This window comes from Lissotriton helveticus, chromosome 6 (genome assembly GCF_964261635.1).
Source record: "Lissotriton helveticus chromosome 6, aLisHel1.1, whole genome shotgun sequence".
Classification (NCBI taxonomy): domain Eukaryota; kingdom Metazoa; phylum Chordata; class Amphibia; order Caudata; family Salamandridae; genus Lissotriton; species Lissotriton helveticus.
Window position 1 is genome coordinate 517,777,090 of NC_136067.1, and position 27,608 is coordinate 517,804,697.

General features: G+C 46.8%; 1 protein-coding gene across 2 annotated transcripts in view; it reads right to left on the reverse strand.

Moving 5' to 3' along the window:
- The window catches only part of DST (dystonin), a 1,569,532-nt gene that overhangs the window by 706,169 nt on the left and 835,755 nt on the right, over window positions 1–27,608 (reverse strand). For both annotated transcript variants that reach the window (XM_078647976.1, XM_078647975.1), the window contains exon 35: window positions 15,983–16,071. In XM_078647976.1, the coding sequence (XP_078504102.1) occupies window positions 15,983–16,071 (89 nt within the window). The remainder of the gene's footprint in view (window positions 1–15,982; window positions 16,072–27,608) is intronic.

Here is a 27,608-nt window from a genome sequence, read left to right on the forward strand (position 1 = left end):
CAGACATCCACGACAGCTTCAACACCACGACCACCACGACCGCCCCGACTATGCCAGACTCCACCTCCCCTGTGAACACCACCAGTGCCAACCGCCTGACCTCCTGGTCCAACGTCAACGAAGACGAGACACGCAAGATCATGAACTCCATCCACTCAGGATCTCCATCTGACCCGTGCCCACACCATATATTCAACAAAGCAGACGCAGTCATCGCACCCCAACTACGGAAGGTCATCAACATCTCCTTTGAAACAGCGACATTCCCGGAAAGCTGGAAGCACGCCGAAATCAACACCCTCCTCAAGAAGCCCAAAGCAGACCCCAAGGAACTCAAGAACTTCCGGGCCATCTCCCTGCTCCCGTTCCCGGCAAAGGTCATCGAGAAAATCGTCAACATACAACTGAACCGCCACCTGGAAGACAACAACATCTTGGACCCGTCCCAGTCCGGATTCAGACGAAACCACAGCACCGAGACAGCCCTCATCGCCGCCACAGACGACATCAGGTACCAACTACACAATGGCGAAACATCAGCCCTCAGCCTCCTAGACCTGTCAGCCACCTTCGACACAGTCTGCCATTGCACTCTAAAGACACGCCTCCTAGAAGCCGGAATCCAAGAGAAGGCCCTCGACTGGACCACGTCCTTCCTCACCGGCAGAACCCAGAGCATCCGCCTCCCACCCTTCCGATCCAAAGCCACCTACATCATCTGCGCCATTCCCCAGGGCTCATCCCTCAGCCCGACGCTGTTCAATGTCTACATGGCCCCCCTCGCACTAGTGGCCCGCCATCACAACCTCACCATCATCTCCTATGGAGACGTCACCCAGCTCATCCTCTCCTCACCAAGGACCCACACACCGCCAAAACCAACCTCCACGAGGGAATGAATGCCGTCGCCGACTGGATGAGGAGCAGCCGTCTGAAGCTGAACTCAGACAAGCCGGAGGTCCTCATCCTCGGATCCACCACCTTAGCCTGGGACGACTCCTGGTGACCGACCGCACTGGGAACAGCACCAACACCCACCAACCAAGCATGCAATCTAGGATTCATCCTCGACTTCTCCCTCTCCATGTCTAAACAGGTCAACGCTGTCTCCGCCTGCTTCAACACCCTCCGCATGCTCCGCAGGATCTACAAGTGGATCCCGACCGAAACAAGAACAACGGTGACACAGGCCCTCGTCAGCAGCAGACTGGACTACGGAAATGCACTCAACGCAGGAATCCCAGCCAAACACCTACGACGACAACAACGCATCCAAAACGCCTCCGCCCGACTGATCGTCAGCGCCCCCCGCCGCAGCCACATCACATCCCACCTGAGAGACCTACACTGGCTCCCCGTCGGCAACAGGATCACCTTCAAGCTCCTCACCCACGCACACAAAGCACTCCACAACGCCGGACCTGCCTACCTGAACAGCAGACTCAGCTTCCACACCCCCACCCGCCAGCTCCGCTCCGCCAGCATCACCCTCGCCGCTGTCCCCCACATCCAACGAATGACCTCCGGCGGCAGATCCTTCTCCTACCTCGTCGCCAAGACCTGGAACACCCTCCCTACCCACATACGGCAGACCCAAGACCTACTCACCTTCAGATGACTCCTCAAGACCTGGCTCTTCGAGCGGTAGCAACACCCCCCCCTCCCCTCAGCGCCTTGGAACCCTCACGGGTAAGTAGCGCGCTCTACAAGTACATTGATTGATTGCTTGATTGATTGATTGAAAGTGTACCCTGTAAACCCATAGGGCAGGGTGCTTATATATAAAAATAGCACACATCACATAATGGGGTTAGTGTGCCCTCAAAGTGAAATAAAAGTCAAAATCTATTGCACTCTGTAGGTTTGGAAAGACTTTTCCCTAGTAGGGCTAGGTGGAATTAACATCTTGATTTTCCACCTCCCCTTATGAAAGGGATAGAAAAATTATTCAACATTTAAAGCCTGATTCACAAAAATAAATGATCGTGTTACTTAGATTCAGTAACTCCTTATCTGGCAGAGACTATACCAAGCACCAGATTACTTACCCTTGAATTTGCCAGGCGTCAGACTGGATCTAGAATATTTTCCATCAGCAGTACCCTTGCGCAATGGTAGGTAGGTTGATCGACTCCGTGTGCATCATCGGCACTGGAAGTTAAGTCCACAGCACCTAAATAGGCACCACCTAGGTGTGCTGACATCAGTTTTGTTAGAAATGGAATTTCTGGTTGGCTAAGGCTTGCACCAAAGCCAGGCAGAAACCACCACTCTAGTCAGGGCAAGGGAGTTACACGCCAAAAGTAACCCCTGCTCACCCCCTTGGTAGCCTGCCACGAGCAGTCAGGCTTATCCCGGAGGCAAAGTGTAAAGCATTTGCGCAACACACACAGCAACAACATACTAGGCACACCATAATTGGAACTCCACACAAGGTTATATCAAAAAATAGCCTTTGTTTCATCACAAAACACATTAGAATAGTAATCACACAATATACACTGTGCCACCTGACACTGGGCAATGTTTACAGGGGAATATATACATGTGACAGGGCCATTTGGACCACTGTCAGAACCATCAAAAAGTAAAAATAGTAATTGTAGAACATTTAATAAACGTAAAACACAGCCAGTAATTACTGGCAAACACTATACTCAGCATCATCCTGTAACACAAATCATATTATGCACAGTATCAGATTAGGCGTGAAATATATTCTGCAACAACCTCATAAGCCTAAACATATTAGACCAGAACCTCCTAAGCATAATTTGCATTAGGAGCATAACTCACAGTAGAGAATAACCTCACATGCATAAACCACAGTATGCAAACCTCCTAATCATAAAACCACATTAGAGGCATAAATCAGGGTGCGTAAATCATAGCATATAAATCACATTTCCTAGCACCACATAAATCACATCAGCACATAACCTCCTAATAAAAACCATCGTAGAGGCATAAATCACATTGAGGCCTGGCGCCCTACAAACCTAACAGCCCTGGCCAACTGGCCTTCTCAAAGGAGCTCCAAATGCCCTGTGTCCAAAATGTATGGGCTGCTGCGAATGCAGCGGAGTCCATGGCGCAATTGCGCAGACCTAAACATTGCATCTGTCACTAAGTGCTGTACAGCTGTGAAAGTACAGGAGCAGAGGAGGGCATCTCACTCCTATCTCACACACTGCCCCCAAAGACCTGTGGCCTAAATGTTGCAGCTGGCACTAATTGCGGCGCAGCTGGGAATGAAAAGAAGGCCTGGGCACTCAATGTGCCCTCCGAACAAAAGGTGCGCAAAATGTTGCAGCTGCCCGTGCTGGTGCGGTGCAGCTGTAAGTAGAAACATAGGCCCTGGCACAACTGGGCCTCACTGGGGCTCTGGAAACAAACATGCTGCATGTTGCAGCTGCCCTCTGTGAAGCAGGGCAACTGTAAAAGAAGATGGCCAACACAGGGAGATCATGGGCTACTCTGGGCCCTCTTTCAATAAACCAGCCACCACAACTGTGCCAGAAATGCCCTCATCGGTGGGGCGGCCGGCTCTACTGCGGGACACCCCAGACACTACCGCGAAGGGGGGCACAGGAGATATTGGAGCGGTCCGCTCGAGGGATAGGCCCTGTCTCGATTCTACCCCCCCCCCCAGCCATCCCTTACTCAACGGGCTCTCGGCAGGGGGGAAGACTCCTCATCCCGGGCACTGTCCAGCGCGGGGTGGGCTCCCGCCTGGATTCTCTTTTTACTTCACCCTTGCCCCCTCCTGGGACCCGGGACTTCTGCATCGACAAGGCCAGCAATGACGCAGGGCTTCCCTTACTCACGGGAGCCCCACGTTGCTCTTGGCAGCCTCACTAGACTTCTTCCTTCCGGCGCAGGCTCTGCCCCAGATCAGGCAGACATGCCTCACTTCCGCTTCATGATCTGGGCCGCGGCAGTGATTTTTAAAAGGTAGAATGCGGAGTGGGCTCCCGCAAAGGCAGAGACCGCGGGGTGGGCACCCGCAGCTAAAAATAAATACAAAGCGGCCATGTAGGGTGGGCACCCACGATTTAAATATAAAAGTAAGCGGGGTGGGCTCCCGCTCAATCACGGAGCCCGGGGGAATCCCTACACTGGGGATTCCCTCCCAATGAAGTGCAGCTCAGGGCTGCAAAGTCCACGCATTCCTCCTAACGGAAGTGTAAAGAAAGCGCTCTCCAGGGCTAGGAGCCATAGCTACTCAGCAAAAGTCCATGAAAGATCCAGAGGCAAACCCTCATGGCAGCCCCCCCTCGGCCCCAGCAGCAGCATGCCCCTTCAGGAACAGCACCAAAGTACAGAACATTTTCATGGGGTCACAGCCCCTGCATTTATACCCAGAATTCCTTTGTCTAAAGTGCAGGGTATGTGGGAACCAGATGCAACTGGTTCAGTGTGAAATTGGAGCACTTTGTTTTGCAAGCTCCTCTTCCCCTTTGTCAGGTGGTGGCTAGGTGATCAGACACAACCCAGGTGGCGGAGCCAGCATTCACTAGGGCAGGCACCATCCTATTCAGAGTCAGGGGATTACCCTTCCCACTACTCTCAGCCCAGATGCCCTATTCAGCCCAGCGCTGACTCATCCTGCCCCTCCTGGGGCCACACACACCTCCCAGCTCCTGTCACTCACAAGCCTGACATGCAATTTACATCAGGCAGGGAAACACATAGCACACAGAAATGCCAACTTCTAAAAGTGGCATTTCTAAAATAACCACAACAAATCTGCGCACACCATTGCACAACATTTATTCACACCATTTCATACATGCCAAACTTGACGACACTGCTCCTCTCATAAGTGGAATTACCACTACACACACTGATCAGGAAATCCCCATTGCATTCTTATGGGAGAGTAGGCCAACCTTACAAAAGTAACACAGAGAGTGCACGCACTTTACACTGGAACACAGTGCTAAAGTGCCCACAGGCCTAAACCCACCAATACCATGTCAGAGAAAAGGCAAAAAGTTTAGGGGTGAACCTGCCAAAAAGGGCCAAGTCCAACAAGTTTCTTTTCACCACTTTCCATGATAGAAGCGCAGAGCCACGAAGAACACTGACCACTTGTGTGGAAAACTAGGGCCCTGAAAGCGATCAGCACAGTCTCGAGAAATCCATTTGCAGAACAGGGAGGATGGGTATGTGGGTAAGGAATCTGCACCTAGATATAGTCTCTAGCAGATAAGGCGTTACCGAAGGTAAGTAACTTGTTCATCTTATAGACTTTTAGCTGCAGATTCCTTACCTTTGAATATATATACAAGCGATACCTCCCAGGAGGTGGGTCTGCGGACCAATTTCATACAAGGAAGTCCTGCAGGACCGAATGGGCGAAGTGGCTATCTCTACAGACCTGTCAGTCCAGACACTAATGTTTGGTGAACGTGTCCATGTTGCTGCCTGGTAGATGTCCATGACTGGAGCTCCGTATGCTAATGCAGTAGTCACAGCTTCAGCTCTGGTAGGATGAGCTTCCAAGCCTTCAGTATGTTACTTTGTGGCCTGTGCGTAGCAGATTTTGATGCAGAGCAAGACCCATCTAGAGATGGTTTGCTTCTGCACCGATCGACTATTTTTTGAACCAACATACCTCAGGAAGACTTGGTTGTCCATCTGAAACTCTTGTGTGCGGTCAGGTAGAATGACAATGCTCTTTTTGGGTTGAGACGGTGGAGTCGCTCCTCTTCTTTAGAGGAATGTGTAAGAGCATAACAGGTGGGCAGGGTGATAGATTAACACACATGAAATGGGTTGACCACTTTCCGTAGAAAGGAGGCCTGTGTACGAAGCACCAGTTTGTCAGGAAAGACTGAGAGGTAAGGTGGTTTAGATGATAAGACCTGAAGCTCACTCACTCTACAGGCAGATGTAATTGCCACAAGGAAGGCCGCTTTAATTGCCAAACGCCTGAGGGGACAGTTATGGAGAGGCTCGAAAGGAGTACACATTAAAAAAGTCAAAACCAAATTAAGGTCCCACTGATGCATAATAAATCGTGAAGTGGGATTAGATGAACAAGACCTTTTAAAAGCCTATGTACAATAGGGGACTTCAACAATGAGGGTTGGTCAGAGCCACAAAAAGGCAAAAAGAACAGATAGATAGAGTGTCCAGAGCAGAGCCATCCTGGACAAGGGAGAGAATGAAGAGTAAAACTTCAGAAAGTAGGGCAGAAAGGGAATCATTGTGTTTTTCTGCATTCCATGACACAAATGTTTTGCAATAGCAGGCCTATACCATCTTTGTGGAGTGACGCCTGCTGCTAAAATGACATTACAGACTTCGAGAGGAAGGTCAAAAGCTGTAAACTGTTGCCACTTAATCCCCATGCAAGAAGACAGAGAGTGGACATGTTAGGGTGGAGAACCCTCCCCTGATCCTGCGACAAAAGGTCCTCCCGAATGGGCAGATTGATCTGAGGATAGATTGCCATGCTCAGTAGCTTGGGATACCAAACTCTCCGTGCCCAGTCCGAACCCACAAGGATGACTTGGGCCCTGTTGTTCCTGGTCTCTTGAGAAGTCTGGACAGGAGTGGTTTGGGCAGGAAGGAGTACAGGAGACCTGAGCTCTACTCGAAATTAAAAGTGTCTCCCTGCGAGAGCTGCCTTTGAAACTCCAGCGTGCAAAACTGCTGACATTGCGCATTCTCGATGGATGCGAAGAGATCTAACCATGGCTCTCTCCACTGAAGCATTGCCCCACCTCCGAACAGAGATGTCATTCATGATCTGCTAGGCATCAGAGGCTGAGTTTGTCTTCCATCCATGCCCAGAGACGCAGGGCCTCTTGACAGAGGGTCCACGACCCCACACAGCCCTGGTTGTCACAGTACCACATGCATGTGGTGGTGTCCGTGAACACCTGCACTACCCTTTACTTGATGGAGGGTAGAAAGGCTTTTAGGGCCATGCGGATCGAACTGAGCTCCAGCAGGTTGATGTGGAGTCCGTATTCCACTGGAGACCAGAATCCTCTCATCTTCACCTCTCCCAGATGGCCGCCCCAGCCCAGGAGTGATGCATCTGTCACTACTGTGAGATCTGGTTGAGGAAGGGAGAAGGGTCTGCCTCTGACCCAATTGCAGTCCGTTAGCCACCACTGCAGATCATGCGCAGTTCTCTCCAAGATCTCTAGACCATGACAGAGAGGTTCCCCTGATGCTGTGCTAACTGAAACTTAAACTCCCACTGCAGAGCTAGCATATTCTATTGGACATGTGAAAGGGAGCCTCCGAGAGGGAGTAAGGTGTGACTTCGACATGTTGATAGTAAACCCCAGCGAGTGCATGAGGTTTGCTATAGTCTGGAGTTGGGAGACGACAGCATGGGGCAAACCCACCTTCAGAAGCCAGTCGTCGAGATAGGGGAAGACTGACACCCCTGATCTCCTCAGGGGGGCACAGTAAACTGAAAATGCTCGTGGTCAACCATAACCCGCAGGTAATGCTGATGAGCAGGCAGGATGGGAATGAGCAAGTAGGCGTACTGCAAGTCCAACGCTACCATCCAGTCTTCAGGGTCCAGGGCACCAAGACCTGGGCCAAGGTGAGCATTTAGAATTTCTTCTTCTTGAGGAAGAAGATCTAGTGTAGGACAAAGACCTCTGTCCTTTTTGGGGACCAGAAAATTGTGGGAATAGCAACATCATCCTACATCTGCCCCTGGAATTCTCTCTATGGCTACCATGGTCAAGACAGTCATGACATCCTTGTGGGGAAGGGACAGATGATCCTCCATCAGCCGGCTGTGAGATGGAGGCATGGATGGAGGGGTAGTCCCTTGTAGGGGAGGGGGTTGCCCCTTCAAACAATCTGCAAAACCTACCTGCCCAATGTTGTGGACTGGCATTGGGGCAGGTGATGGCGGATCCTGGGGGAGAGGGCATGGAGTGACCAGACCATTGGCTCCCTGGCCCACAAGGTCTGTGGATACCGCACTCTTGGCCATGCAGAGGCTGGGGAGCATACACAGCTCGGTGGCTAGGAGGGAGCTGACGCAGTGGGAAACCCCTTCCAAAGCCACAAAAGGAGCGAAAAGCAGATGCGGGATGATGTGGGGCCATAGAAAAGCCAAAGGACTTGGCCATAGCCCGACTGTCCTTTAAGCGCTGGAGCGCCAAATCCGCCTTGTCTCCGAAGAGATGGGTGCCATTGAAGGGCATGTCTATAAGGGGAGCCTGGACATCCCCCGAAAAGTCAGTCATCCTCAACCAGGTGTGGCACTTCAGGTCCACCATCGAAGAAACCACTCTGTGCAGTGAGTTGTTCGTGTCAAATCAAGTCCACAGCAAGGAACTTTGCAGCATCTCTCCCATCTGCAACAGCGTGACAGAGTTCAGCCCGGGCCTCCCCGGGGACCTGCGCAGCACTTGCGCAACTGTGTCCCACAGAGTGTGGGAGTAACAGCCCAATAGGCATGCTGTGTTCACAAACTGCAGTGCCAGGCTGGCGGAAGAAAGTATCTCCCCCAAGGAGTCCAGCCTCTTGGATTCCCTATCCAGGGTAGCGGTAGGGAATCTACCATGGGATGTTGAGGCTTGGACCACTAAGCACTCCAGGGTAGGGTATTGGGTGAGGAATTTTAAGTCCCTGGAGTGAGGCGGTGGTGGCGGGCAACCATCATATTCACAGGAGCCCCTGTGTTGGGTTTGGACTAAGTCCCCAAAAGGACGTTAGTGAGGGCACCATCGAACGGGAGTAGCGATTCAGATGTGGAGACTCTAAGGTTGCAGCACCTTTGTCAAGATGTCAGTCTTGATTGCCACTGAGGGCTACTGAAGGTCAAGGACCTCAGCCGCCCTCTGCACCACCATTGAATATGTGGCTCCATCCTCCATAGCTACAGTAGGGGGAGAAAGCGTATCTGGAGAAGTATCCAGTCTACTGGCTTCATCCAGTTTCTCATACTAGTCTATACTAGGGTCTTCCTCATATGGCTGGTATTCTCCAGGGTCCAGCGGCCCCGCCCATTCTTCCCCATGCTCTAACCCAAGGGAATAATGCTAAGGCTCCTGTCAGAGCCTGAGGTGGCGTCCGGCGACGTACATCCGGCTCTATATCGGAGTTGAAAATCACAATGGGGATGGTGCCGCCGGGGGTGCCGGGAGCGTCAGCGCCAGGATCTGTATCGGGGAAGGTCGAGTTAGTATGACCGTCACTGGTCCTCATCCAGGATTAGATCCATGGTGGTCCACTGGAGCCAATGCCGCCAGTGCAGAACCAGATGAGGTCCCCTCTGACTGCGCAGGGCCCACAGGTATGTCAGAGGGGTTGGACCGCCAAAATATGAGGTGCATGGCCTGATAGAACTCTTTTAGTTGGGTGGGGTTGCTCTGGCTCCCGGAAAGTCGGGGAGCTGTGAAGTCAGCCGAGGCGCAAGCTCTACTGCGGAGCCAGGCCTTAAATGTCGACTCTCCTCCCTCATCTCCTCGGCAGATGGGCGGGGAGAAGTGAAGATTTCTTCGACTTATTCTTTTTCTTGTGCCTCGACCTACCCGAGTGACCCAAGGACTTGGAAAGGGACTACAACCTAGGACATTGCAAGCAACTCGATTTAGGCACGGTTGCTTGCCTTTGTGAATCAGGCTCAAAGGACCTGATTCATAAAGATAAACTTACAATTTGTAGTAAGTTTACTACTGTGCTGGTATTCACAGATTGTGAGTGTAATATTATCACTACTAATTTTACTAGTAGTAAAATTACACTAATAGGCGCACATGTATGAAGCGTTTTACCAGTCGCAAACGGGCTGATTCACAAAATCAGCCCGTTTGTGACCGGAAAAATGCTATTTTCTATGATCAAGCCCATAGGCATTCGCAAAACAGGTAATCGCAATTCTTGCGATTACCTATTTTGCGAATGCAGTTAGGGGATCACAAATTGTGATTCCCTAATTGTGATGCATTCACGAATTGCATTTTCCTAAATTGAAATTACAAATTACCATCAACTTAAAGTTGATGGTAAGTTGCGATTCCCCTGAAAAATGCACAAAAATGCATTTTTCAAAGTGCAATGTGGTGCATACACATTGCACTTTGCAATTTGTGATTGCAATTTGTGATTCGCAATTAAGGAATGTGTATTTTAGCGAAACCTGTATGCATAAGGAATAGCGAGGCCCATAGTTTGTGAATACGATAAAAGTTGAAAAGTTTCTAAGGCAAGTGTAAACGTCAACAAAAGTGTAAGTTTACCTTTGTGGATCAGGCCTGTAGTGTTTTAATAATCTGACTTAATAGTGAATTCAGATTTTTAAAAATAAGCAGTAACTTTGTAAAATGTAGGATTCCTAACATTACTACTCCTAAATGCCTTTTGTGAATACCGAAAGTCGTAAAGTTAGGATCTTGTCTCAGTTTAGGAGTAGTCAAGTTAGGAATCCTAACTTTACTATTCCTAAATGCCTTTTGTGAATATCAAAAGTCGCAAAGTTAGGATTCTGTCTCAGTTTAGGAGTAGTAAAGTTACAGTAGCGGCTCCTGTAGGGAGTGCTGCGGGGCGGTGAGGCGGGGAAAGAGCCGGGTGGGCGTAGTAAACTATGGCGTACGGCCTAACAGAGGTAAGTAAACAAATAAATAAAACAAAATTTGTTGCGCGCGCTGCATCGCATTTGGCAATGCAGCGCGAGCCAGGAAATTTGTTTATTTATTTATTTGTTTACTTACCTCTGTTCTGCTTTATGCCGTAGTTTACTACCCCCACCCTGCTCCTTCCCCGCCTCACCGCCCCACAGCACTCCAAGAGGAGCCGCTAGTGTAAAGTTAGGAATCCTAACTTTACTACTCCAAAATGCCTTTTGTGAATACCGAAAGTCGTAAAGTTAGGATTTTTTCTCAGATTACTTTTGTGAATCGGGCCTAGAGTTCTTAACACGACTCTGTTCGTTCAGTCATATAGCCACACGAATATTATGGGACATTTGGTGTGGGGCAATATATTAATTGCTCCAGTAATTTCAATAATAGGTTCTTAAGCATTATGTTATGTTCTGTTATGTTATTTAATCTCTTCTATAGCGCACGGCTACTCCAAAGAGCATCCCGGCGCTTTAGCGAAGAGTGCTAAAGGCAGAGTGGAAACACAACAGCTAAAAACAAGAGAAACCAGAAGAACTCTATTGAGTAAAGAGCCAAGTTTTCAGCTCTTTCCTGAAGACAAGCAGACTATTGGCTTTTCTTAAGGAGAGAGGCAGCTCGTTCCAACCCCGAGAAGCCAGGTATTGAAACGAACGGCCTCCTGTTCTAGTACGCTTGATAGAGGGGACAACAGCTTTGGCCAAAGAAGCTGACCGAAGAGTCCTGCTGGGTACATAGAAAGACAGACGTTTCCCAATGTACTTAGGACCCACGCGATGAAGGGCTTTAAAAGCTAGGGTCAGGATTTTAAATAAAATCCTCTTGGAGATGGGCAGCCAATGCAGCATTTTGAGCAACTCAGTGGCTTTAGCCCTTCTCGGAAGCCCAAAAATAGCTCTAGCCGCAGAATTCTGCACAATTTGCAGACGGGCCAGAAGATATTTGGGCAAACCCAGATAGAAGGCGTTCGCGTAATCCAAACCCGAACCTATCAGGGCCTGCATGATAGTTTTTTTGTGATGAAGTGACAGCAGAGGAAGAAACTTCCTAAGCATCCTCAGAATGCCGAAACATTTCCCTGATAACCCTATAATCTGGGGTCTGAATGATAGATCACAATCAATCAAAACTCCCAGGTTTTTCGCCTTGAGAGAGACGTCATCCGGGGGAAACATATCCTGCGGCCACCAAGCCTTCCAGCTGGGATCTGGCATACATCCAAAAAAAAGCAACTCCGATTTATCGGAGTTGCATTTTAGACCGTGCCGCTGAAACCATTGGAAGACTGCACCCAAGCAATCCCTGATCCGCATGCCGTCGAACGCCTTATGTATAAGGTAAGGAAGTAAACATACCTCCCATACTAAAGAAACACCATGGTGACTTTAAAAATGTAGAATTTAAAAGTTCTGCATGACAAACATATCTTATGGTAACAGCGCCGGGTGATGCATGCCACAATACTGACCCACATTTCCTGAGAGTTCAGGCACCTCGGGAGCGAGGGTGGGGCTACCTATAGTCAAACACCGTTGATACAGATGTTTGAAGAAAGTATAGAAGCGGCAAAAATTTGGGTTTAAGTGACGATGGGCTCTTACCTCGTGGGTTGTGAGCGGCTGTAAACGGACTGGTAAAGACCAGCCAGGTCACTTACTTCATTAAGGGAACATCCCCGGCAAATAACCCAAGCTGTCCTCCGTGTCTCCCGGCTTTCGACGCGAAAGAGTCGGGCGGCATCAGTATTTTTGTAGCCACATTGGTCTGTAGCTGCAGGTCTGTTCCACACCACGTGATCGGTGGGCGGTGTAGGCCTGCATTCTACGTGGCGTTGGGCTACACCTGGAGATTATTGTAATTCACAACTTTATTTAACACTAGAAAAAACATTTCTAGTTCGAGAATACGGGCAGCTCATTAGCTGTGGCAGTAGGGCGGGTAAGGACAGCTGGGTGCCAAATGTAGGGTCCACAGTTACGCAATTCCCTATTGGATTTTTAATATTTGATTAAATGGCAGAATGGTAGAATCGTATGTAAAAGTATTATATGGTGTGAGTAAATAAAGTCACAAGAGTACTATAGTTAATAATGGGACTCCTCATTTGGGTATAGTTGGAGACTAATGTTCTATAGTGGAACGTTGACACTAGGGACTAGAGGATGCGAGGTGGTAGAGTCACGTATAGATTATTGTCATAGGTGAAGTGCATCATATAGGTGTGTTAGACAATTCTGTGCCTATATGATCCTATATATATTGGGCACTGCATAGATGTTTTGTATTAGATTAGACTAATTCCAATTATTAAGTTGGGGGGCTGGAAGGCGTGGGAAAGTAAAGGCATGTGAACAAACTTGGACATAGGTGGAGTACATCCTATAGGGGTCCTAAGGTCTATTACCCACTTGCACATGTATTTAACTTGGTAAATGTGTCATGGGGTTCTTACCGGACAGTATCTCAATTGTCCCCATGGGATTTCATCATCCAATCCAAATGTATGGGTCTTTAGCTTGTACACCCAGCGTTGTTCCTTAGTCAGTAGTTTATTTGTTAGGGCCCTGGTATTATCCATTCTTTCTATTAGTGTCCAATTTACATCCATGTCAGTGTGTCCTTTTTCCAGAAAGTATGTAGTCAATTTTGTGAAGGATGTCTTGCACCTTATAGTGCTTAGGTGTTTGTTAATTCTAATTTAGATTTTGCTAGTAGTCATCCCTATATATTGAAGGTTACAGGGGCATGTGAAAGTATATATTTCGTTATTGCTGTTGCAATTTGTATTTGTGGGTGGTCAATGTATTTGGATTGTCTGGTAAATGCACATGCCATACACGAGCCACAGGGGTAATGTCCCATGACACACGGTTTATTCCAAAGAGTTGTTGATCCGGTTGAGGTTTTCTTACGTCACTATGAACCAACATGTCCCTGAGGCTTTTGTTTTTTCTAAACAAAAAAAGTGGAGGTTTGTAGGTAAGTTTATTTGATGTAAGTATCCTCCAGTTTTTTTTTTATTATTCTCTTGACTGCGTTGGAACAGGAATTATATGTCGTAACACATATCAGTGAGTCAGTCTCAGGCTTTTTATTTGTGTCAAGCAATGCTGCGTGTGGGGTATTCCGCAGTCTTTTCTGTGCTTGTTGAATGATTTTTGCGGGCATTTCTTCTCCTTGAGTTTCTCTGTGAGCTTCTTTGATTCCTCCTTGAAGTCGCGTAGGGCTGAACAGTTTATCCTAATGCAGAGCAATTGTCCTATAGGGGGATTTTCTCTTAGTGATCGCAGGTGGGCACTGTTGAAAGGTGATAAAATATTACAGTCAGTTGGCTTTGTAAAGTGGGTGCTTGCCAGTTTTCCACCATTTGGTAAGATGCTTATGTCAAGGAAAGAAGTTTTCTCTGTATTGCTAGTCATGGTGAAGCGTAGGAATGGGTTGAGTTGGTCTAGCCATTCTCTGAAAGCCTCCATGATATCATTGGTACAATGCCAGATTATCAGAATGTCGACGATGTATCTTTGCCATAACCGGATTTCATTATGGTAGGGATTGTTGTTCCAAGTATGCTCTTCTGCAAACCAGCTAATGTAGAGACAAGCTATACTTGGGGCAAAAGTGATGCTCGTGGAAGTCTCGTGTTGTTGTAGGTATAGCTGGTCTTCGAACTGGAAGAAGTTTTCTGTTAAGGCAATATGAGCTAATGTCATAATCCAGCCGATCGGTGCTTTCCAGGGCCAGTCTTCATTCTGTAGGAGTCCATTGATGACGCATAGGCTCTCTTTTTGGGGAATGCTTGTGTTATGTTATGTTATGTTAATTTATTTCTTCTATAGCGCACGGCTACTCCGTGGAGCATCCCGGCGCTTTGGCGAAGAATATCAGCAGATCAAAACAACCACAACAGCAAAGAACAAAAGCAGAAGGAGAAGAAATCTATTTCGTAAAGAGCCAGTCAGTGTAGAGTACTTCTACATCTAGGCATATCACAGTCTCCGTATTAGGGTCAAATTCAATGTCGTCAAGGAGGTTTAGAAGATGTTTAGTGTCTTTAATGTATGACCTGATTTTGGTAACCAGTGGATAAAGAAACCAGTCCTTCCCCGCACAAGTCATGCGGAGCCAGCATACCCACAAGGGGTGACCAATCATCCCCCTACACTGTGTCCGGTATATAATAGGCACAAAAAACTTCAAACTTGGTGGGATACTTTTTCGTATAGTGCCTTATTCTGTAGGCCTTTACCAAGGATTGACTACTGGCAAGACTACTTATTTCATGCGTTTATTTTATGTTTAGCATTCAGAGCCTGCAAGAGATATGACCAATCTTGACTCGTACCTCAAGAGTCTGGGCTGTTACAGATACACTTTTATGTGCCCCTTGTCATCATGGGGACTTTTATAGAGGTACGGTGAAGGTTGGCTGCTCCACCTGTCGCTCTGGCATCTCTAAAGAGCGAGCATCCAGAAAACTATAGTAGGAACTGGTGAATTTCCTAACAAGATGGTAGGATATCTTTCGCTAATGCACTTAAATATAAAATCCTGCAAACTATATAGACATGACAAAACAGTGAAATAGATTGACCAAAAGTGCAGACATCAAGGTCGTAATTGTAGCCTCACTAATAGAAAATTGCTCAAATTGTTTAAGCTCACTGATTCTAAACCCCTGTACTCTCTGTACTTCTGGACCACATGAGCTTTCAAGAGTCTTAAAATATTTCCCTGATTTAAACAATTCGGTTGACCTCTGATGTACTGGAAGGCAAAATGTTAATTGCACGCATCAGTGCTTGAACATCATTATTGCAATTACTCACCCTACTTACCAGGGTGTGAGCAGTTTAGTTTGCAAAGTCATGGGCTCTGTTGTGTTTTCACACGTTCTCTTGTAAACCAAGGCCCACTACATCCTTGTTATGCCTGACTCTCACTTGAAGTCCTTCTTAAATGTGAATTTTTGCCTTATGTTTTTCTGTCTATGTTGGAGTTTCGGGTTCTGAAAGGTCTGCCTGTTTTATGTTTTCCAGCTCACATCAGGTTTTCTGCTAGAGTTCTGTCACACTTCCCCTTGACAGTGTGGCTGGCACGTGGACTCCCTGATACCCCGTCCCTAACTTTTCACTAGATCCAAGTATGCAGCATTCGCCTGGGAACTTTTGGTCTTTTTCCACATTGGCACAGGTATTTATGCAAGGAGTTAATTTAGCGTGATAATAGCCTTTTAAATTCCCTCTTTGGCTAACTTGAGGTACGTACTTATCTCTAAAGTGATATATTCTTAATGATAGAAGGAGACTTTACTTATATGATAATTACAAATTTTATTCAGTTTAATAGGTATTGCAAAGGCATCTACTTACTTTTCTCTATGTTTTGCCAAGAACATCTGTGTGGACTGTAATGCCTCTGATATTTGTTCTTGTTTGACTTCCATTTCTTCATTGGACAACTAAAAATTAAAAAAGCAATGCACATCAATATCTTACAGGCTCACAGCAGAAACATGCACTTTGCCTTTTTCTACACGCAGCCACACATTCCCTTTCTCTCTTCCATCACATTCTGCTTTTATTCCTCGTCCACCCACATCTTCGTTGCTATTAGAATGTACATTTTGAAACTTCGCTGGACTCTACCAGGGATCATTCAAATATACAACTTCTAATATTATACTACATTACAGCTCATAGGTTAGGACCAGGGCTACTGGAATGATGCGGTTCTGAGGCCGCAGCGTATTTCATTCTAGCTCTAATAGATCAAAAGTTACTTAAAACTAAAAATGTGGCAACGCTTGTTGGTGTTCAGCAGAAGGCACTTCCCAAAGGTAGACAGTTCACCTTTTAGTTGCATATTGCTGTATTTGGGTGTTATATTAGTACTAATAATGTGACACCTTTGCCCAGACCGTGTTAATGTGTAAAATGGGGTAACAAGCTCTGCACTGTATATGACCTTTGACATAATTACATTTGTTACAAAAAAAATATATATATATTTTAACGCTACGCTTAAAGAACACACTTATGAACACTCAAATACATAGTTTATGCTGCAGGCTACATTTATTTATTTCATGTATTAATATTCTGCAATGTCTATGTGGATGGTTTATTAGTCTTAGCCCAGCAGAGCTTTTCTTGGATACTCTCCCTGTGGTTCATTCAGTTGTGATAGAGACTGTTACTCTAAGATCACTGTGGGTGTTCTTGTCCTGAGATGATTATGTTCTGTTTGGTGCAAACTACAAATTGTGTTAAAAAATATAATAAGTAAGATGTATGAATTAGAATTTTGATGATATGCTTGATAGTGCTCAGTGATGTAAGTAGCAATGCTGCAGTCTACCTTTAGCACCACATTGACTCTTTTCCTTGCTGATGACCCGTTGGCAGGACTAGGAGGTCTGATATTAAGGTCCTAGTGAAGGGTAACGTATGCATTTGCTTTGATTTTCAGCTCAATCTCAGGGTCCATGCAGCTTCACTGCAGCAGATTAACATTGCGACACTGTGCAGGTGGTTGGGTCAACAATGTCTGCATGATATCTCTGCGATCAAAGCAACTCTGGTCAAAGGACTCAGCATGATAAAATCATGCTCATCTATAGGTATACGGTGCTTAATAAGTGCAGTGTTTTTAATCAAAGGGGAGCTTGTAACATATTTTATTTGACAAAGACTTTGGTAACCATGGATCATCTACCAAGTAATTTTTATGTGAAGGCGGTGCCAGAGCGTTCACCAGAATGAAGATTTCCCCAAGGCAGGAAAAAAACGAAGAATTTCACAAGCTTTCCAGGATGAAGCTTTAATGGTATTTAAACAGAATATTGGAAGCAGAAATATCATGGGGAAAAATACAGTGCCAAGAATATCGAGGACCAAATATCATGACAGTAAGTTTCTATCGGCTAGCCAAGTTTGACTATATATAACATCGCAAATATGTACCTTGATGATATGTGTATATCTTCAAGGTAAGTAGCTGTGGAGTAATGAATAGTAAATCTATACATCCTTATTTCCTCTTACCTTCCCGATATTTTGGTCCTCAATATTTTTGGCACAATATTATGTCCACATGATATTTCTGTTTTCAATATTCTGTCAAGTGATCCACTATACAGGTTACAGACTTGTCTGAAAGTTGGGATCCCACAAATCCAGGTTTCGATATTTATTTTAAGACTTGTAATAATCATTAAGGTCTCCATCAGGAAAAACCTGACTGTTCAGCAAATCAACCATGTTTTCAGAAATCAGCCCTTTCGCTGCACCAAAAGAATCATGAGGTCACTCGATGCCTAGAGCCTCTTCTCTGACAAAGAAAACACTTCAAAGGCAGGACTTCTCATGTTTGATATACTAAAAGGTTCAATTTGACCTTTTGCTGAGGCTCCTCTTTCAGATTTTTAGCAGGTTATGATCAGCTTTCAATTGGGATAGAGCGAGCACTCCGTAAAAGCTTCAGTGTGATGTATTCCACTAAATACCTAAAGATGGCCTGACTGATATCTTCAGAGAGTATAAACACAAACTTTAAACTTTCAAAGTTACCATCCTCCGTTTTCAGCAACTTTGAAAAAGCACTAATGTCGATCCCCATTGCTTGCCCTGGAAAACCCATCTCACAAGCTATTATCCACTGTTTATCTGTATGTTTATAAACAGGAATATACTTCCAGTCAGAAGTGCTAATCTAATGGATTTGGACAAGACAATGCAATTTAAAATATTTCGGTGTATCCTCTGTATACCACTAACTTTGCAAATACAAGCACGAGAATAATGCTGTAATAAACGTGTTTGTAGCACGTTGTAGTGCTCAATGTTTGCACTTGCTATTTGTTGTTCAGTTGTTTTGTGGCCTTTTGGCTTGAAAGCAATTCTTTGTCCAAATTTAACCCGTTTGCTGCTGTCGTCGGCCGTTGGACGTCGCGCGAGCTACCTCCCTGGTGCTGCGCACGTCCAACGGCCGACGCGGCCTCACCCGTTTCTTCGAATGTTCCGCACTGGCGCGGAACGTTCGAAGCAGTAAACGGGTTAAGCACTGCTCATTTATTTACATTTTGACCTGAATCAGCGACTTAAGTACCAACACATCTGACAGTTGCCAATTTCTAATTAAAAAGATGCAGTTTTCCAAATGTTCTACAAACACTGAAATCACTTCACTACATACCATACTAGTGGTTTTCAGGGTAATTGTTAGAACTGGGGGTCTCTAGTTGGCAGAGGTAGGTACCACTGTCCAAATAATGACCCTTGCTTCTAGTCAGGGTGAGAAGGAAACACTCTTAGATAACCCCTGCTCATCCCCTTGGTAGCTTGGCATGAGCAGTCAGGCTTCTCAAAGGCAATGTGTAAAGTATTTTTGCCAACACTCATAGTAACATAGTGAAAACACCACAAACTGACTACACAACAGTTTAGAAAAATAAAGGTATTTAATCTAAACTACACAAGACCAAAACGACAAAAATCCAACACACACAGTTCAAGAATATGATTTCAAAAGTGTTCTTAAGATTGCGTTAAAATAATCCATCGTTGTGTCATGTTTTAGTCAACAGTACCTTTAGATGTGACAAAAGTTCCAAGTGAAAGCTGTAGAGTTGAAAAGCAAGCGATGCGTCACTCCTGAGACCCTGGGGAAGCGTTGCGACAACCTTGCTGGACGCAGCGGGCGTGTTGGGATGACTCCGGTCTGTATGGGGAGGGATGCGATACCTTGTGTGGATTCCGGTGCACAGGTTTCGTGGAAGCGGCTCGCAAAAGGTATGATGGGAGGATCTTTGGGGCAGCGACGATCTCTGGTGCGGCGACGATGCGCGGCTCAGCAGCGATCTCCTCTAGCGGCCCCTCGATGTGATGGCTCTGCAACGACTCTCGCAGCGACGTGATGCGGTCCGCAAGCAAGCGGTGCGACGATCTCACCCAGTGACGACAGGCTCTGCGACGATACTCGCAGCAATGGTAATCTTCCTGCACCGGACTGGTGCGTCCCGCAAGCGAAGGATACGACGACTCTGGCAGCGGCAAAAGGCGCTGCGGCGATCTCGACCCTCGCAGCGGAGGGAATTTCCTCGCACTGACGGAGATGCGCTCCGCAAGCGAAAGTCTTTAAAATCTTGGTTTTCGGCTTCCCAACACAGGTACAACTTCCAGAGGCACCACAACTGGCCCAAGCACTCTAGGAAGGACAGGACTCTCTCAGCAGAGTTCAGGGAAGCTGGAGGTGAAGTCCTTTTGTTCCTGGGACTTCTTAACAGGGAGCCAACTCTTCTCAGGCCCTTAGAGATTCTTTCAAGCAAGGGGACACAGCAAAAAGCAAAGTCCTTCCCCTCTCTTTGGCAGCCAAGCAACATCAGGCCATTCCAGCAGAGCAACAGCGGGACAGTCTTCCTTCTCCAGTTTCAGTTTTCTCCAGAGGTTCCTTCTTGATTCCATGATGATCTAATTTTATGTAGTCTGGGGTCCTATACCCCTAAAAGTCTTTGTTGCCTTTGTGCAGGAGGGCTCTGAGCCCGGTCTGAACCAGTTCTGGGTGTTCCTTGAGCACTTTGTTTTCCTGGATTCTCCTTTCCTTTCAGAGTGAGGGGCAGGGTCGTCAGCCGCCCAGCAGGAGGTGGAGTCAGCATTGTGGAAGGCAGGCACTGCCATATTCAGGCCCAGGTGCTATCCCCTCCCACCACTCAAGATGCAGATGCAATCATTCAGCCTAGGGCTGACTCATCCAGCCTCCTGGGGGCTCCCCAGCCCCTGTCACTCTCAAACCAGACAGTCAATTCACAAACAGGCCAAGGCACACAGAAAGGTCAGACAAGAGAACAGCCACTTTCTAAAAGTGTAGTTCTCAAACACAGGATTTAAAAAAAAACTTTCCTAAAAGATGTGTTATTAAATTCTGAGTTCAGGGATACCAGACTGTTATGTCCTATCTTCTCCTATGAGAAGATATGCTGGTAGCCACTGTAGCCAGCATTCCCCATGATAGCCTATGGGGCAAGATAGCCTTACAATAGTGAAAAACGAAAATGGCTGTAATTCGCTACCAGAGCATGTCACCTGCACAAGTACATGCTCTACCTTTCACATTCACTGCACCCTGCCCAAGGGGGTACCTTGGGCATTCCATAGGGGTGACCAATGTGCACAGAAAGGGAAGGGTTAGGTATGGTCAGTGGGGACACCGACCAGGAGGACATGGCAGTTCAGAGTCTGCACACAGGCACCGCGGTGGCAGGCCTGAGACACCATTTTAGGGCTACTCATGTGGATGGCACAATCAGTGCTGCAGGCCCACTAGTAGCATTTGAATCACCAGCCCTGGCACACTCAGTGCACTTGACTAGGGACTTCTTGGTAATACAAATATGCCATTCATGGATAACCAATTACAACAACAATTTACACAGGGAGCACTTGCACTTTGACACTGATCAGCAGTGGCAAAGTGCCCAAAGCATCTAAACCAGCAAAAACGGAATCCAGCACAGCAGCAAAAATAATGTTAATGTTAATGTTAATGTTATATGTGCTTGTATAGCGCACGGCTGCCCCAGCCAAGGGGCGTCCCGGCGCTTTCTGTATGAGAGCTAGAAAATGACAGAAGTGGGGGAAGCGTGCTGAGAAAATACCGATTTAACCGAAGAGATGTGTTTTAATGGCTCTTCTGAAGGATAGCAGATCATTCAGACCTCGTATCTGGTCCGGGAGGCCGTTCCAGAGTTTTGCGGCCAGGTATCTGAATGAACGGCCGCCCATCCTAGCTAGTTTGATGCGAGGAATGACCGCTAAGTTCTATCCTTCAGATCGCAAAGCGCGTCGGGGGACATACGTTGAAAGGAGTGGGCATAGCATGGGGGGGGAGGCAGTTTTTAAAATTTTGAATGCTAGGCAAAGCGTTTTAAAATGGATCCTTTTCTCCATTGGGAGCCAGTGGAGTTTTGTGATGACGCTCGCCAATGACGTACGGCGGGGCAGTCCAGTCAGGGCCCTGGCGGCGGCATTCTGGACTCGCTGGAGTCTGGTTTTCTCTGCTACGTTAGCCCCTAGCAGAAGGGAGCTGGCATAGTCCAGCCGCGAGAGGACGGCAGACTGAACTATCAGCTGGCGGGTTTGATGGTCAAAGAACTTTAATACTGGCCTAAGATTTCGTAAAATGCCAAAGCAAGTGGCCGCCACTTTTTTGGTATGGTGGGCGAAGTTCAGGGCAGAGTCTATCCAGACTCCCAGATTTTTTACACAGTCTTTCGGCTCTGGGGGTTGGCCGAGGATTTCTGGCCACCAGCTGTTTCCCCAGGCAGCTGTTTTTTTCCCACCAACAGGACTTCAGTTTTTCCTGCATTAAGCTGGAGGTAGTTCGCCGTCATCCAGCTAGTGATGTCGACGAGAGTCTGTTTGAAGTTATGAGCACCGAGACCATTTTCGTCATTCAGTGCCACCACTAGCTGGGTGTCGTCAGCATAGGACACGAGTGACATTTCATGTCTCCTGGCTACTTCTGCCAGAGGTTGAACGTACACATTGAACAGGGTGGGGCTGAGGGCCGACTCCTGGGGCACTCCCTGCTTCATGGGCCATTCTTTTGAGAGAAAAGGGGGGGTGGAGACTCGGAACGATCTGCCTGATAGGAAGTCCTTGAACCAGTCCAGGGCAGACCCTGATATCCCCGCCTCCTTGAGCCTAAACAACAACACCTCGTGTGACACCGTATCGAAGGCAGCACTGAGATCTAAAAGGATCAGTGCTGCCGTTCCACCAGCGTCTAAGATGGTCCGAAGGTGTTCTGTCACACTGAGGAGTGCTGTCTCGGTGCTATGGCCAGCCCGGAATCCATGTTGCAACTTGTCCAAGATGGAATTGGACGTCAGAAACTTGGTCAAGATGGTATTTACATGGGATTCTGCTACTTTGGCTGGCCACGGGAGGAGAGATATCGGTCTGAAATTTTCAGGTAGGGTCGGGTCCAGACTGGGCTTTTTTATTATGGGTGAGACCCAGGCTTGCTTCCATCTAGTGGGGATGATGGCTGTCGAGAAGGACAGGTTTATAATGTCTCTGAGGGGGCCGAGGACTGTCCAATCTGCCTCTCTAAAAGTTTCAGGTTTAAGGGGATCTGCAGGTGAGCCAGATTTGATTTTATTGCAGACATTGAGGAAGTCTTCTTGACTGAGTGCCGGGATGCTAGGTAGATTGGGTTTATTTGGGTCGGTAGAGGGCGTGAGGTGGGGAAGGCACTATAGATTTTCTGGATTTTCTCCATGAAGAATGATGCCATGCTGTCACACAGAGTAGATGAGGTGTTAGGGTTATCCACAGTTTTTTTGGCGCTGAGTTCTTTGAGAATTCTAAAGATAGTTTTAAAAGCATTCTGGCTGTTTTTAATCTCAGCTGCGTAGTGTGCTGCTCTAGTTCTACATATGTTACGATGGTATTTTTTTTGTGACTGGACATAACGAATTTTGAGAGCAGGATCGTAATCTTTTCTCCATCTTCTTTCGGCTATTTTACAATCCTTTTTTTGCGCGGAGAGTTCTTTATTGTACCAGGGGCTAGATTTGTGGGAACGCGCCTTGATCCATTTATCTGGGATCAGGGTGTCAAGGGCTAGGTTGATCCAATCACAGAATTGGTCATACCCTAGGTCGGGGTCATTGCTGGGGTGGGGAGGATTGGTTGTAAGAAGTGCGTGGAAATCTTCCAGGCGGAGCTTCCTTCAGGGTCTTTTCCGGACCTGCTGGACGGGTTTTGTGATAGGGACTTCCTTACAGAGTACTGCCATAACCACTAAGTAGTGATCGGTCCAGGTCATAGGGATAGGTGTTTCTACGAGTACATTGGTCAAATTCGAAAGGATGGGGTCTAAAAGATGACCACCACTGTGGGTGGGGCCGCTCACCAGTTGGCCTAGCTGAAAGGCAGCAAGGTCGGCTAACAAGGTATTGATCTTAATGTCTGCATTAAGATCAAAGTGGATGTTGAGATCACCGATGATGGTAAAGTTCACGGTTTCGGTGATCAGTGAGCATAAGTTCTCCAAGAGCGAGGTTGTGAAGCTTGCGACTGCTCCCGGGGGTCTATACATCAAAAGTCCCACGAGGTTGAACTGAGGGTTGATTTTAATATTGAAACGTGTACATTCGCAGTCTTTAATTTCCAGTTTTGTTAGCTGACAGGTGAAGTGAGATTTGGCCATGATCGCAATCCCACCTCCCCTGGAGTTTCTATTCAGGGTGTAAGTGGTGAACCCTGGGAGGTGGCCAGGTTTATCACAGCGTCCATGTCATCCCGAAGCCATGTTTCTGTAAGAAAAAGGATATCGAGGGAGTGGTTGGACAGTAGGTCGTGGATTTCCGAATAGTGTTTTTGCATCAATCTCACATTGAGCTGGCCTACTCTGATAGTAAAAGGGTTGGTTTTGATGGGGGGTAGTGGCAGGGCAAGGGTCGGTAGTGCGAAGCCGCACGAGCATGCGAGAGGGTCAGTCATGCGTGAGAGGTTATGTTTGACGCATTTACCATCAGGACACTTTAGGGTTAGTAATTCCTGTCTTGAGTAGGTTAACTTACCGCTCCTGAATCTAATAGGGTTCCTGGCCTCAAGCGCTTCCTTAGCGCTGACAGGCGCAGACGGGCTGGACTCTAGCTTGACTCCGGCACGCACCCGGCGCGTCCGCAATACGCGTCCGCTACGCGGAGCCATGACCTTCCCTTTTATACTGGCTACTGGGGTGTACTGAGGCTATTCCCCACCTAAGATGGCCTACAGGAGGTAGAGGCAAAAAGACAGGGGAAACCACGGCAAAGATGCCAGGTCTAACAGTAATCATAGTGCTCCAGCTAAACAACAAACCACCAGGACATGGTTCTGCATTTTAATATGCATGTAACTATAGATGCATGTAAGAGTCCTGCAAAATGTTTTCAACGCACCATGACAATGGACAAGTTACAGGCCATGGGCAAGTGGTGAATGTTAGCATGCTCACCAACGTATTAGAAAGAGTCCACACTCTATCTTTTGAAAGGATATGTCAGATAACCAGCAAACACGGAAGATTGTCTAGGGTAGAAATTACATTCTTCCTTTTGTCTTTTCATAATAGTACCAGGACTTTCCATGATTTTTATTGAGGATTGTGGTGTGGATTGTTGTGGGTGTGTTTGTATGCAACACTAGTATAAAAACATTTAGGTTTACCTCAAAATAAATACTTGACAATGTATGGTCTTATCTGGGCATGTTCGTTCATTAAAAAGGAGAAACAAACTTCAACTAACCAGATAATCAGAACATTTCTATTAGGAAAGTTACCATAAGCAATACCTTCTGTTTCGCTTGTAAAGTATGCCCTAACTGTAAACACAAAAAAGTAATTTCACTAATATTTTTCTTTTTAGTACTTTACATATTGAGTTAGCATATTGTGAGAAGTTAAAAAATCTATTATTTGCATTAAGCTGAAATGATATGTAATTGTTTGGCCAAAAGATGGGACCTACGCCTAAGGTGAAGCAAATATATTTTTTCTGATGGCTTCATAGGCACTAGCCACTGACTCGTCACATGGATCTGTTTAATTTTAGTTGATATGTCAGCTGCATGAGTGCCTTTCAAGCAATCAACAATTTATTTTGCATTAGAAATACTCCTGTCAAAAAGGCACTTGCTTTAGCTATTGAAAATATCGTGTCCATGTTTGACAATGACCCTGATGATAACATTTAAAGAGTTGTTCCTAAACTTGGCAATTAACTTTCTACTGTAGGATTTGAATCACAATTTGAAAATAACATACACCCCTCTTAATAAACATCTTAACTTCTTTTAAACCATTGCACAAGAGGGAGCCTTTTTCACTGAAATGTGTTCTTGCATTGTGTTTTAAATTATGTTTCTAATGTTTATACTTGTGTCACGTTCTTGATATTGTTATTGTCACTTCATATCAAAACAAGGCTATGATATTTGTACAAATAGTTGCGGTAGGACAAACTAAATTATAATTATCTCATGCTTAGACTGTTATGAGAGTCAGTGTGCTGCATGTCATAAACAGGTAAGATACAAAGTCTGGTAGCAGGAAGAAGAAACTCAGTTTTGTCATTTCTGTATGGTTCATAGCGACAATGTGATTGGTGACATAAAACTGTAATAATGTTAATATAGATGGAGGGAGATCAGGTTCATCAGACTTCAGATGCGATAGCGCAAGCTTTCGCAGGGTGCTACGAGGCCTTCTATGCCAAAAGGGGTCTGGCAGACACTGAACAGATACACACATATTTACAATCTGTGCAGCTCCATGGACTAGAGTACAGTGACGCACAAGCGATGGAGGCAAAATTGACAAAGGAAGAAATTCTAGAAGCCGTAGGCCAGATGAAAACAGGGAAATCCGCGGGTCCTAATGGGCTTCCGCCGGAATTTTTTAAGCATTATGGGGCGCTCTTTAGCACACATCTACTACAGATATATCTGGAGGCACGGGAGAAGGGCGCATTCCCTGAAGATCTGAGGATGGTCGACTATTGTGGTGATACATATAGAGGGGCGGCCGCCACAGAACTGCGGTTTGTATAGACCCATCTCCCTCATAAATATGGAGATGCAGATTTTGGCTAGAATTCTGGCCAACAGACTATCTAAAGTTATAACAGGACTTATCCATAAGGACCAGTCGGGTTTTATGCCTCACAGGTCAACAAGACTCAGTCTTAGACGGGTTGCCAACTGGTTGGAAGTGGTGCGACATAGGACCTTATATTGTCCCTAGATGCCGAGAAGGCATTAGACACGGTCCATTGGCCGTTTCTTATGGCTGTACTGTATAACTTGGGAGTTGGTCCTCAGTTCAGGAGATGGCAGCCTTTCTGTATGAGAGACCATTAGCTAGGGTTAGCGTCAAAGGGGTAACGTCCTGGAAATTCCCAATCAAAGGGGCACCAGACAGGGTTGCCCCTTGTCCCCTCTGTTATTCGCAATCGTCCTGGAACCCTTGGCCTGCGTCATTCACGCACACCTGAATATAACCGGCTTTCGTGCAAATGACAGTGATGATCTGGATGAATGCATTTCCCTACATGCTGATGATATACTGTTATTTGTTACGAGCCCAGAAGTACGAGTTACTTACCTTCGGTAACAATGTATCAGGTAGAGACGATTCTAGCCGCAGATTCCTTAAGGTAGAATTATCCCCAGGCGTGAGACTGGATCCAGAAATTTTTTGCCCAGCATCCCGCGTGCCGGGTGGACGGCATCACGCGCCTCCGCCCCGGCGTCGTCCGCGTATGTGATGTCAGCGAGGTCACATAAGTCCCACCCCGGCGCACCTACGTCAGTTTTCTTCGGAGAACTTTTCCGCACCACAAAGCGGAGCCATCAGACAAAGCTGTGGGATTATGGGAACCGTGTGCGAAAGAGCAGAAAAATGGAAAATTAATGGTGACGAACAACACCATAAGAAGCAGTGCCAACACTGCAGCAGCCAAAGGCAGGGAAAGAAAAAGAACAGAGCACAACCCTGAACAGCCACCCTGCCAGGATGTAGACAGCCCCCTCTGGAGACAAGGAACACATGCAAAATTGCCACAACAACATACAGCAGGACTACAACCCCAGCCAGGAACTACGAAGGGGAAACTGGTCTCAAGACAAACAGGAACGACAATTCTCCAGGGGAACCCCAGCACAGAGTGCGACCACACCCAAAGGAACAAGGGCAAGGGCACGGTGAGATGACCCCAACCCAGAAGGTAGCAGAGGGACCAGAACCCTAGTAACCAACGGAAGAGGAGGGGAGGGAAGAAAGTGAAGGCAAGCTCCTAACCTGGACCAGAGCAGAGGGGCACAGGAGAACATATAACTCCATCCTCCAAAGAGTCAAGAGGAGGAAGGAACAACAGAAGCTAAAGCCACCCACCAGGAGGCCAGCGCAGAAGACCAAGCTAAGGGCCCTCGCAAAACGGGGAGGAAG